Below are 12796 nucleotides of genomic sequence, written 5' to 3' on the forward strand. Positions count from 1 at the left end.
AAAAGACCTGATCCCAGTTGCCACGTGGATTTCTCTGGGCTTCCCCTCTTGGCACCCCTTCCATCAGGAGCTTTTCTAGCCACTGCAAACAAACTCCAAAGATTTAAAAAAAAAAAAACAACTTTATTTTTATTTATTTGAGAGAGAGAAAGAGGGAGGAAGAGAGAATGGGCACACCAGGGCCTTTACTCACTGCAAATGAATTCCAGATGCATATGTCACTTTGTGCATCTGGCTTATGTAGGTACTGGGGAACTGAACCTGGGTCCTTAGGCTTCGCAGGCAAAAGCCTTAACCACCAAGCCATCTCTCCAGTCCCACAGGAGCTTTTCTTCTTTCTTGTTTTTACCCTGTCTTAAAATAAATCTTTCATAATTTATCTTATTCGTGTCTACAATTTTTAATTCTTGGTTAATCGTGGCTAAGGACTGAGAGCCACTGCCATGGGGAGTTACAAGCCCACCCATAGCCCAAAAAGGCATAGATGGTTCTCAAGCCCACAACACAATCACCAGAAATTTTTTAAAAAGCCATCAAAGTAGATGACAGACAAGTTGAGAAGCAGAAAGGGTTTCGCAAGAGTGGCAAGGCAACCACAGATGGAAATAAGGTGTGAACACATTATATAAAATTGGTAAAATTATTATTAAAAAGATACACCCGTATAGACTTCTTAGACTTGAAAGATGCAGAGGGTGGATCATATGTCTGGGCAGAAGACCACTCCTAACAGAACATAATGAGGTTAGGGACGTGGGCACCATCAACCACTGCAGCATCCATGAAGCCACAGAGCCGGAAGCTAGTACTTGGTAGCACTGGGGGGGGGGGGGAACCTCCTTTAATCACAGACTGAAAACCGGTTCTCAAGTTTTACTTGAGCTGACCCCAGGTCTCTAGGGGGTCTTAGGACCGGTGTCCAAACAGCTCCACCCCTCATCCGCTATGCTACAGCCTTTGCCTGGAAGACAGCACGTCTGTGGCACATGCTCCCACCCCCCCCATTGCTCACACCGGGTCCCTTACCAAGCAACATGCCCATCCGGGTCCTCCACACACACTCCACCCTCAACGTGCAAAGCTCCGCCCCTGAGTCCTATGCCCCGCCTCCGCATACTCACGATTTGGTGCCTCACAGGCCCACACCTACTTCACCCCTACCTTGCGCTTCCGGGCCTCTCCCTTGCACCGCCCGGACCCCACCTGCGGGCCGGGGCCCCTCGCAGCCCCTGGTCTCCTCAGTATCCTGCTCTCCACCCGCAGTCCAGCCTGGCCTCTAACCCCGCCCCTGCCCCTGGCCGCTCTTCCCGCGCCGCGCGTCCCGCCCCGCCCTCGGGGCGGGCCTGAGACCAGGAAACCCGTCCTCTTCCTCCCGCGTTCCCACTGCCCGACGGGGGCCGCGCTCCGCCCCTCGCCGTGCGTCAGGTTAAAGGCCGTGCGGAGGCTCGCCTGCCGCTAGTCTATCACCATGTGGCGCTGGGGCGGGCGGCGCGGGCTGCGAGCTGTGCACGGACTCCACGGCGGGTGAGGTACCCTGGGGTGGCGGCGGGGCGGGGCGGGACGCGGACGAGAGGCCCTTGGGGTCGCTGCTCTCCCGAGACACAGAATGACAGCTTCCCCTTTGGTGCCCCTGCACCTCGACCCCTCTGGTTTGTGCGTCCTGAAACCCCTTTGTGGGCTCTCCAGCCCCAAGATGCCCTGCAAAGATGGTCTTCCCAGTTCTTCAGGGTGGACCAGCACCCTCTTCCCAAGGACCTCCTCTCCCAGCTTATCGGGGTTCAGGTGATGGATGGGGAGTATATACCCTAAAGAGGAGCTAGGGACAGGGCACTGACTTGACCCACTTTCCTTTCTTCGACCTTGAGTGATCCCAAAGTGGGTGGTACTGAGCGTGGGCTGTCAGGGCTGTTTGAAGTGAATATGGGCTTTGATGTGGGTCTTAACTTAGGTAATAAAAGTTTGTGGCTCTCATTAATAGATTCGCTCCCATCTCTTTTTTCTAATGAAGCAATGTTCTTTAGAGAGCAGAGGCTTCCACAGGGTGTACGAAATTTTAAGCAACCATATTCAAAAATTGTAGCTCCTAAAGGTGGACATAATTTGGTGACTATTTGTACAAAAACAAAGGTTTTTTAAAGTGTTTAGCTTTCATGCTAATCCACAGTACCTTATTTTGCAGTGTACATTAGTTACTGTTGGCCCTGGTGAGGAAACATGGGGCTGTCAGGTGTGTGGACAGAGTACAGGGCTTTATGGAGTGTTTGAATTTCATGGCAGGAACTTAATGTATGTGGTTACCAGAAAGTATAGTAGAGAAACATCCTCTTGTTGCCTCTCAGGTTTTCATAAATATTGTGCTCTGATGATCAGTCATTTTTTGAGTCCTCTCTATCCGATAATCTATAGATAGAATTTCCTTTCAGTAAAGAAACTGTTGATTTCAGGTTACCTACCTAAAATTGCCAATGACTGGATCAGTGTTTTTTTTTTTTTTCTATATGTACAACATTCAAAAGGAACATTTCTGAGATATTAATGTTTAAAAATCTCATAAAACACATAGTTTGAGAGAAAATTATTAAAAATGTTATATCATCATTTCTAAGCTTTAATATTATAACCCTTTGCCTCTGTTTTAGGCACTGATTCTCCCACACTTAAAATTATTTTCTCATTTTTTTCGTGATATATTTTTTGTGGTGGGAAAAAAGGTTTATTTTGGCTTACAGACTCGAGGGGAAGCTCCATGATGGCAGGAGAAAACGATGACATGAGCAGGTGGACATCACCTCCTTACTAACATCAGGTGGAAAGTGTACCAAACACTGGCAAGAGGAAGCTGGTTATAACACTGATAATCCTGCCCCCAACAATACACTGCCTCCAGGAGGGTTTAATTCCCAGCTTGCCATCATCTGGGGACATGGCATTCAAAACACTTAAAGTTTATTTTTCTTGAGATTTTTGTCATCTGTACACTTTCCTTACCATAGTGCTACCTATTTGAATTATGCTTATGTATATTTTTTTAATCTTTGTGTTCTTGCTCAAGGTTACTTTTCTGGAATACACAAGAGCTTGGAAGGTACAAGATATAGTTTTCTTTAGTTGATTACCACATGGCAATATTTCCATTATGTTGCTGTGTAATATTAACCAAACAATTTTCTGGAAATCCTCTAACCCTAACAACTTTTCTTAAATCCAGCAGGGCACACCACAAAGTATGGAGGTGGAAGAGTGACCAGGTTTGTGAGAGAGCTCTGCAGTATAAAGTAGGAGAAAAGATCCATGGGTTCACCATAAACCAGGTATCCATTTGTCTTGTAATGTTCTTTATAAATGGAGGTTAGTAACTCAAGCAGCTTTCACTGCCTGAGCAAATGAGGTCCCATAGTGTTGGGACTGTACTTCTCTTCCTTGTTCCCAGGACCTGGGGTACTTGATGACTCATGACAGATCCTCCACTGATCAGAGATTGCAAATGAAATGATTCTCAGGCCTTTACTTGTATTCCTAGAAGCCTGGATCCTTTCACATCTTGGAAAATGATCAGCCCAACAGGGTCTTTATAACCAAGTACACCAATGTTTCTGTGGCTATGTCTGATGGTTCATTCTGAACACCTTTATGTTCCTTACTTCTGTTCATTCATCTTCTGTCAGATTGCTTTGAACTTATATCCAACCTTTGTTTTCTGTTTGGTCTTAGAATTGCAGAGAAGAAGGCTGATGTTTATTTGGTTTATATTAGAATATATTTTGTTGGTACTTTTTCTTGCATTGTGTGTCTGTGTATCTGTGTGTGTGTGTAAGCCTTTTACGTTGCTTTATATTTAATGTAGTAACTGAAAAGTCCATACTTCACATAATTGGTTCTTGGCTTTATGCATTACTATAACAAATATAAGGAGACACATAGCTTATAAACTAGAAAGCCTTATATGCAGCTGAGATAAAAGGCAAGACATAGTTTGATTAAGTTTACAGAAATGCCACAGGCCACCTGTCTCTAGGAAGAACAAAAGCAAGGCCAGTGACATGGGGAAATGCCGGGCAAGGTCTTAGAGCAGTGAGTAAGAAGATAAGATCAGCACATTGGTGAACTCCTTTAAAGACCATGCAAGGAAGTTTGGATTTAAATACTAGTTGATGTTTTTAAGGACCTTATTCAGAATGGTAGATTCTTTTTTCTTTTTCAAATTAAACCTTGAAATATTGATTCTTATTTGAAAATGACTACCCTTAAAACTGTCATTAGGCAGGCATCACACTGTCTCCTGGTTTTAAGTATGTTGATCATCTACCTAAGTACAATTAGAAACATAGGTAGTAATTTACCAGCTGTAAGTTGCCTAGAAATCAGTGGTCTATTTTTTTGCATGTCATTGTGTGTCAGAGGCCTTAAGTCAAGCTTAGGAGACCCAATCCTAATTGCAGCTCTTCTGGGAACTTCCTGTGGAAGAATGGACAGGCTACTTCTGTGGACCTTGAGGAACAAAAAGGGTTGGTTAATGGTGTGACTGTTGTGATACCACAGTAGGGAAGAGGGCCAGCATGAATGGCTAGAAGACAGGACACTTTATTTATTTATTTTTGAGAAAAAATGGCAACCCCACTCTGAGGATGGTCTCTGGCAGAATGAGGGTAGGGATGAAGAAAAAGGGTACCAACACATGGTGTATCCATACAAAATATGTTGCTAATATTATTAATAATAGAATTTACAAAAGAAAGAAAGAAAATGGCAGATAGAGAATGGGCATGCCAGGGCCTCTAGTCACTGTAAATGAACTCCAGATACATGTGCCACCTTGTGCATCTGGCTTTATCTGGATACTGGGGAATTGAACATGGGTCCTTTGGAGACAGATGGCTTAGCTGCTGAGCCATCTCCTCGGCTCCATACTTCCTTTAAAATCATTTCCCTCTTCTCTCTTCTACTGCCCCCCACCCCCCAAGGAGTGAAAATTCTTTGAGGGTTTTTTTTTTTTTTTTTTTTTTTTTTTTTGAGGATATTTCTACTCTCCTGGCCCTTTCCAGTGTTATGAAGATCTTCACTGTGTACATGATCATGATGATAATTCTGCTGGGACAAGCAGTTAATAGCAACTCCAGCTTACCCTGAGACACTGTCCATCTTCAACTGGCTGAATGAAGCAAAGTGTAGTCCCAGGAGCATTCTTTCCCCCTTGGTAGCTGAGGTACACCCTGCATTTTACCTTCCTGCAGGGTCGGTGTAAGCATTAAATTGGATGCTATGTACATGGGCTGGACACCCAGCTGACCTGCAGCACATGAGTTATAGTGCTTAGGAATGACACACCGTAACAGAAAAAACATGGGCTCCAGTGGATCCTGGCCCTGACCATCACTCCGAGCCTCAGGCTTTTACATCTGTAAGTGGAGCTGAGAATGTGGCCCTCTTACCTGTGACACATTTAAGAAGTATTTGGCGGGCTGGAGAGATGGCTTAGCGGTTAAGTGCTTGCCTGTGAAGCCTAAGGATCCCGGTTCGAGGCTCGGTTCCCCAGGTCCCACGTTAGGCAGATGCACAAGGGGGCACATGCGTCTGGAGTTCATTTGCAGAGGCTGGAAGCCCTGGCGCGCCCATTCTCTCTCTCTCTCCCTCTATCTGTCTTTCTCTCTGTGTCTGTCACTCTCAAATAAATAAATAAAAAAAAATTTAAAAAAAAGAAGTATTTGGCAAATAGTAAGCAGTTTATAAAACATGTACATTCTTTTTTTAAATTTTTTTTTGGTTCTTTTTTTATTAATTTATTTGAGAGTGATAGAGAGAGAGAAAGAGACAGAGAGAGAGATTGAGAATGGGCGCGCCAGGGCTTCCAGCCACTGCAAACGAACTCCAGCCGCATGCGCCCCCTTGTGCATCTGGCTAACGTGGGTCCTGGGGAACCGAGCCTTGAACTGGGGTCCTTAGGCTTCGCAGGCAAGCGCTTAACCGCTAAGCCATCTCTCCAGCCCAAAACATGTACATTCTTATCAACCTTTTTTCAGGTCTTTTTTTTTCTCTTGTGTGTGTGTGTGTGTGTGGTGTGTATGCATGTTCATATATGTGTGAGAACCCACATGCACGTGTGTATGCTTGCATGTGAAGGCTAGAGATCGATGTCTGTCCTGTCTCCTGTCACTTCTCCACCTTATTTTTATGAGATAGCATCTCTCACTAAGTCAAACTTAGATTCGTCTAGACAAGACAGCCAGTAAGTCCCAGGAATCCTCGTGTCTCCACCTGCCTAGCACTGGAATTACAGGCATGTACCACTCTGAAGGATCTGAGGATCCAAACTACAGTCATCATGTCTTCATAGCAAACACATTACCCAATGAATCATTTCCCCAGCCTTTTTTTTTTTGTTTTGTTTTTAAATGGTCCTAAGAAGAGGTTTGACAGGATGATCTGCTCCTTTCTGGTTTGAACATCTGACTTCCCAGCATCTAGTTGAAGGCTGTATAACCTGTCCTCTGTGTGTGTTAAAGGTAACCATCCTACCTAAGTCTTCTCATGTGTTTACTTCCCCTCAGGTCACATCTGTTCCAGAATTGTTCCTGACAGCTGTGAAGCTCAGTCATGATAATACAGGAGCCAGGTACCTGCACCTGGCCAGGGAAGACAAAAACAACTTGTTCAGGTGTGTGCTTTGGAGAACATACTGTTGAATGTTTTGATGTAAAACATTGCCATACATGAAGTCAACTAAAATAGTATCCCACTGACATTTTACTTTTATTGATGGAGCATTCTGCAGAGATAGGGTGCATATGTCAGGCATGGTGGCTTGCCTATAATCTTAGTACTAATGAGTTTGCAGCAGTATTATTGTGAGTTCCAGGCCAGGCTGGACTACAGAGTGGGTTACATGTCAGCCTGGGCTATAGAGTGTGATCCTTTTTCAAATCCCCCACCCCTCCTTAAAAGGTTGTATAAATTCACACCTAAAAATTACGTCAGTATATGTTAAATTCTTAACAGTGTAAATCAGTGGTTTTCAGAAAACATTTTGTGGAATGATTGTGATGCTAGAATGATCATTTTTCTTCAAGCAAAGTGGTCACATGTTCAGGAATTCTGTTATTAAGGTTAACCTTCTCATCTTGTTTATCTGTTGGTCTTAGTGTACAGTTCCGCACTACTCCAATGGATAGTACAGGGGTTCCACATGTTCTTGAGCATACTGTCCTTTGTGGTTCTCAGAAGTATCCATGTAGAGATCCTTTCTTCAAGATGCTAAACAGGTCATTGTCCACCTTTATGAATGCTTTCACAGGTAAGACTCATGTCCTGAACCTAAAACCATTTTGAGTGTGCTAGACCCAAGCAATTAATTTAGTATTTAAGAGAAAGAAAAGGGATTAAATATTACAATCTTTTCGCTGGGCATGGTGGCACATGCCTTTAATCCCAGCACTCGGGAGGCAGAGGTAGGAGGATTGACGTGAGTTCAAGGCCACCCTAAGACTACATAGTGAGTTCCAGGTCAGTCTGAGCTAGAGTGAGACTCTACCTTAGAAAACCAAACAAAAGACAAAAAACAAACAAAACAAAAAACAATCTTTTAATCAATCTCCAGCCCGGTTGAAAGAAGTTAATTTTTAAATTTTTGTTGCTCTTGGCTAGTGTGTGTTATATGTGAGTATAGTATGTGTGATGATGTGTATATACGTATAATGTATACACCTGTGTGTACAGATGCATGTGCTCCATGAACACGTGTGTGAAAAGGCCAGAGGAGAATATTGGACTTCCTCTTCTGTGTTTTGCATTATTTCCTTGAGATGAAATCTGAGCCTCTCTTTTTTTTGGTCATACAGACTGACGTTGAGCCCCAGTGATACTCCAGACTCTATCCCCACAGGACTGGAGTTACAGGCATATATGGTGTGGCCAGGTCTAGATTTTTAAGTGGATTTTGGGGGTTGAACTCAGGCTGTCTCAGGCCCTTATCCTTATGTAGCAAGTGCTTTTACACTCTGAGACATTTCCCTAGTCCTTAAATTTAACTCTTTAGGAAAGCCACATTTCTTGATCAGATTATAAAACATGGAGTTTTATTGCTTAGTAGTTAAAGGCCCTTGCTGGAGCCTCTTGGTGTGGGTTTGATTCCCCAATACCCACATAAAGCCAGATGCACAAATTGGTGCATGTGTATGGAGTTCATTTGCAGTGACAGGAGGCCCTGGTGTATACCCATTCTGTCTATATATCTGCTTTTCTCTTTCTCAAGTAAATAAATAAATAAATTTTCTTTTTTAAATTAGAGCTTTGGAAAAACAGCAAAATTACTTCTGAGAAAGTTCAGTACAGTTCAGAAAATAGTCCTACAGTATCAGGTATCTGTAGCATTAAAATTAATATTAGTGTTGTTTGAATCAAACCATAAATCACTTAAGTCTAAAACACATCAGTCAAATCAATCAAATTATCAAGTAACTCAGTTATAGAAAGCTGTTAGATCAATTCATATGAGTTAGTGTTGGTATTCAATAAGTCAGATCTGGGAAAACTAAAGCCCAAAGTGATGAGCCGAGGGGGGGAAATCCAGTGTGAATGCACACCATGGGGTTGCTGTCTTCTCTTCCTGCTGGTAGTAAAGCTTAGATCTAGGTATTGAGAAATGAAACCTGAAACTCATACTTTTTACAGAAATTTCTTATATTTTAAAATGTTTCTTATTTGTACCCAGCCAGTGATTACACCATGTATCCATTTTCTACACAAAATGCCAAGGATTTCCAGAATCTCCTCTCAGTGTATTTGGATGCAACCTTTTTCCCATGCCTACGGGAACTAGATTTCTGGTATGTGATGACTAATTCATTGATTTAGACTTTCCTACTAGAGTCAACCATCACCTTGTATTTATCTGCTTATTATTATTTAGGCAGGAAGGATGGCGACTGGAACATGAGAATCCAAGTGACCCCCAAACCCCTTTGATCTTTAAAGGAGTTGTCTTTAATGAGATGAAGGGAGCTTTTGTAAGTGTTTTTCCTTGTCTCTGTTGTGTTAAAATTATCTAAAATTGTGAAATTTTGAAATATAGATACACTTAGAAGATAGTTGAAATGTTATTTAATATTCTCATATGATAGGTACTTGATATAGGTAGCTGGGGTTAGTGCTGTGAGCAAAGCAGTCAATGACTATGCACTCTTTAGTTCTTTTACTTCACAGACCTACCCTATTCTGCCCTAGCCTCTCAGAATTGCATAGAGTGGCTTGTGTATCCCAGGCCTCTCTTTGATTTTTCTGACCTCTTTCACTTGTAAGCTCTTTCTTATCCTTTTCTATTATTTGATGTCATTTCTTCCAAGATACATTCCTGAAAGTTATCCTCTTATATCACTTGGTGTTATTTCTTCTAGTACATCTTCTTGAGAGTTAAGTCCTCATGTCCATATGGCTAGTAGGCCAAGGAGTCTTGGCATATCTGTCTTTACCTTGCTGTGTACTTCTTCACTTCAGCTGTGCAGTTTTTCTTCAGTGCACATTAAAAAGCATACTCTTGGAGAGATGGCTTAGTGGTTAAGGTAAGGATCTGGGTTTGATTACCCAGTATCTACATAAGCCAGGTACACAAAGTGGTGCATGCATCTGGAGTTCATTTGCAGTGGCTAGAGGCCCTGGCATGCCCATTCTATCTGTCCCTCTCTTTCTCTTGCAAATAAATCAGTAACTAATTTTTTAAATCATACTCTTATCTTCCAATAGAGTCATTCCAAGGGTTCTGTGCACAGACTAAAAGTTGTTTGACTGCTAAGTTAAACTGCACCAGCTCAGAGTTCTTAATCACTAGAACAGTTTTCTTCACAAGATTATAGGTATACAGTCTAGAATGTGATTAATTTACTTTGTTGTAATACTATGCTTGTAGCTACATGTTACTTAATAGTTTGGGGAAGTGCATTGCTAAATGTGGCAGTTACAGAATATATTTACATAAGCCTTTGTGATACAGCTTACGCCACACCTAGGGCATATTCTGACATTTTGTTATTTTCAATCTCAAGACAGATAATGAGAGGATATTCTCACAGAAACTCCAGAATAAACTTCTTCCTGACCACACATACTCCGTGGTTTCTGGTGGTGACCCGCTGTGCATCCCAGAGCTCACGTGGGAGCAGTTGAAACAGTTCCATGCTACGCACTATCACCCAAGTAATGCCAGGTAGTGTTTTATCCTCAAGTTTAGTGGTGGGTCAGGAATTGACTTCCTTGCATTCTTACACCAAATGACATGTTTCCCCATTTAGCAAAGAAGTATTTGCTAGTTACAGATAGGTAGCTCTTGATAATATTCCCTTGCTTGTGTGTGCCTGTCTAACTTGCTGGACATTCATTTTAAACATCTGCAGTGTTGACTGAATTGGCATAGTAGAGTAGTGATACACAGCCATTGAAGTCATCTCTGGCCAAGTCCCAGCCCCTCATCCTGCCTCTGTGCCCTAGCAGCATTATACATAGAATGTGGATGCTTATGTGGTGTCCATGTCACAGGACTAATTTTCTGTAAAGTATTAAGTTGTGTCTTTGGCACATTGAAGTGCTCTGTAAATGGTGGAGGACATTAATTGAAATTTAGGTGAATAGATGTTTATTTTCTTTTTGGGGGATTAGGGGAATAGTACTAGAGATTGAACTCAGGACTTCATGTATGCTAGGCAGACACTCTCACCACTGAGCTACATCTCCAGCTCAGATACCTACTTTTAGAGTAATAGAAAAGATCAACTTTGGCAGTATACTCTTCTTTTCCCTGGCTGAGTACATGTGAACATGAATAACCTGGTATTGGTAGCCTGATGCTGGATTGTATGAAATTCTGTTTGGAACTGCTAGACTTAAATGGGTTGTTATATTACTATAAGCAGTGTTATGAGATGTTTGAATGACTCATTAGGTTTTCCTTATGCTGTTACAGTAGATTTTAAAGAAAACTAATTCAATTCAAAAACTGAATAAGATTCTGGGCTGGATGGATGGCGTAGTGGTTTAGGCTCTTTTCTGTGAAGCCAAAGAACCCAGATTCAAGTCCCCAAAGTCCACATAAAGCAGATGCACATGGTGGCACATGTGTCTGCTGTTCATTTGCAGTGGCTAGAGGCCCTGGTGCACCCATTCTCATTCTGTCTGCCTGTCTCTCTCATAAATAAATAAATAAATAGCTTCTATTTAGTGTTTGTAGTTAAGGTAAATGAAATATATATATAATGTATATATTTCTACATAATATATACCATAATATTCCTACATAATATTCCTACATTCAATTTGGAGACTGGTTTGCTGCTGCTATATCCACTGATCGTCTTAGCAAAAGCCTATGTTATTGACTTCTATTTACTCAAAGCAAAGTACACAGATATATTCCATGAACATTTTAGGTTCTTCACTTATGGTAATTTTCACCTGGAACAACACCTGAAACAAATTCATGAAGAAGCACTGAGTAAATTTCAGAAAATTGAACAAAGTACTGCAGTGCCGGCCCAGAAGCCCTGGGATAAACCAGTGAGTGCCCTGTCCATTTGTTTGTTTGTTTGTTTTATGGTGTTTCAATGTATGGTCTCTAATCCTGGCTGACCTGACAGTGATCCTCCTACCTCTGCCTCCCAAGTGCTGGGATTAAAGGCATGCGCCATCATGCTTGGCTCCTGACCAGTTTTTAATCAATGTATTTTTTTTTAATTAGAAAAATATTTTATTATTATTTATTTGAGAGAGAAAGGTTGGGGAATAGAGAGATTAAGAGAGAGAAAGAGAGAGAATGGGTGTGCTAAGTCCTCTAGCCATTGCAAACAGCATTAGATACATGTGCCATCTTGTGCATTTGGTTTACATGGATCCTGGGGAATTGAACCTAGGTCCTTTGGCTTTGTAGGCAAGCATCTTAACTGCTAAGCCATCTTTCCAGTCCTTTAATCAATGATTTTATCCTGCTCATTAAACATTTCAATAGAAGGACTTTAATTGTATCTACCTAATAATATTTTGCAATTTTTGTTGTGAGGCATACATATGCATTTTCAAGATGAAAAAAATAGTTATTTGCTAAAAGGAAATTCATGAAAAGCATTTTAATATATCCAGATAAACCCTTGCTGTTTAAGACTGTTTTCTGGCTAACATATCATGTCATCTTGCAGAGGGAATTTCATATAACTTGTGGTCCAGATTCATTGGCTGCAGATGCCTCTAAGCAGACAACTGTCAGCATTAGCTTCCTTTTACCAGAGTAAGTATGCATTGTGATAGACCAAGCTGGCAGATAGTAGAAAATATTCGGGGTAGAAGTCTGGAGAATCCATCAGTCATGTGTAAATTAATGGACAGATAGGATTAAGGTATCAAGTTTTAAGAATAGAGAACAAAGTGTCAACTTTTTACTAACATCAGGAATGAGGTTAGGGGAAATCATTCTTGCAGCCAACCATAAAAACAATAATTTACTCGTTTTAATATTCCATGCCTCCATAATAATGACTGCCTCTAAAATAGTAAGTCTTTTATGGGTCACAAGCCCCATTGAGTGTTAAGGTATTGTCAGTGTTTGCCTCAGAACAATATGCCATGGGAAAAACTTTATAATTTAAGGGATTTCTTGGAAGGCGGCATTAATCTTGTGCCCGGAGGAACACTTACAGAAGAAAAGGCTGAGGACTTCGCCTCACCTGATCTCTGGCTATCCCTTAGCTGCATGGCTCAGACCTGTTTCTCTTCATTTGTTTCTGGTCTACTTCATGCTGTTGACATTATACTGTCTCTATTCATG

General features: G+C 41.6%; 1 protein-coding gene across 5 annotated transcripts in view; it reads left to right on the plus strand.

Moving 5' to 3' along the window:
- Positions 1–1391: 1391 nt before the first annotated feature.
- The window catches only part of Pitrm1 (pitrilysin metallopeptidase 1), a 29045-nt gene continuing 17640 nt past the window's right edge, over positions 1392–12796 (plus strand). For 3 of the 5 annotated variants that reach the window (XM_004662209.2, XM_045151928.1, XM_045151929.1), the window contains exons 1-9: positions 1421–1524; positions 3209–3311; positions 6546–6652; positions 7137–7288; positions 8705–8819; positions 8903–8999; positions 10032–10192; positions 11409–11535; positions 12171–12259. In XM_004662209.2, coding sequence (XP_004662266.1) covers positions 1469–1524; positions 3209–3311; positions 6546–6652; positions 7137–7288; positions 8705–8819; positions 8903–8999; positions 10032–10192; positions 11409–11535; positions 12171–12259 — 1007 coding nt within the window. In that variant the 5' untranslated portion in view covers positions 1421–1468. Of the gene's footprint in view, positions 1530–3208; positions 3312–6545; positions 6653–7136; positions 7289–8704; positions 8820–8902; positions 9000–10031; positions 10193–11408; positions 11536–12170; positions 12260–12796 lie in introns of all 5 variants that reach the window. The other 2 variants (XM_045151927.1, XM_045151930.1) reach the window with 2 other exon arrangements.

Source organism: Jaculus jaculus, chromosome 6 (assembly GCF_020740685.1).
Source record: "Jaculus jaculus isolate mJacJac1 chromosome 6, mJacJac1.mat.Y.cur, whole genome shotgun sequence".
Lineage (NCBI taxonomy): Eukaryota > Metazoa > Chordata > Mammalia > Rodentia > Dipodidae > Jaculus > Jaculus jaculus.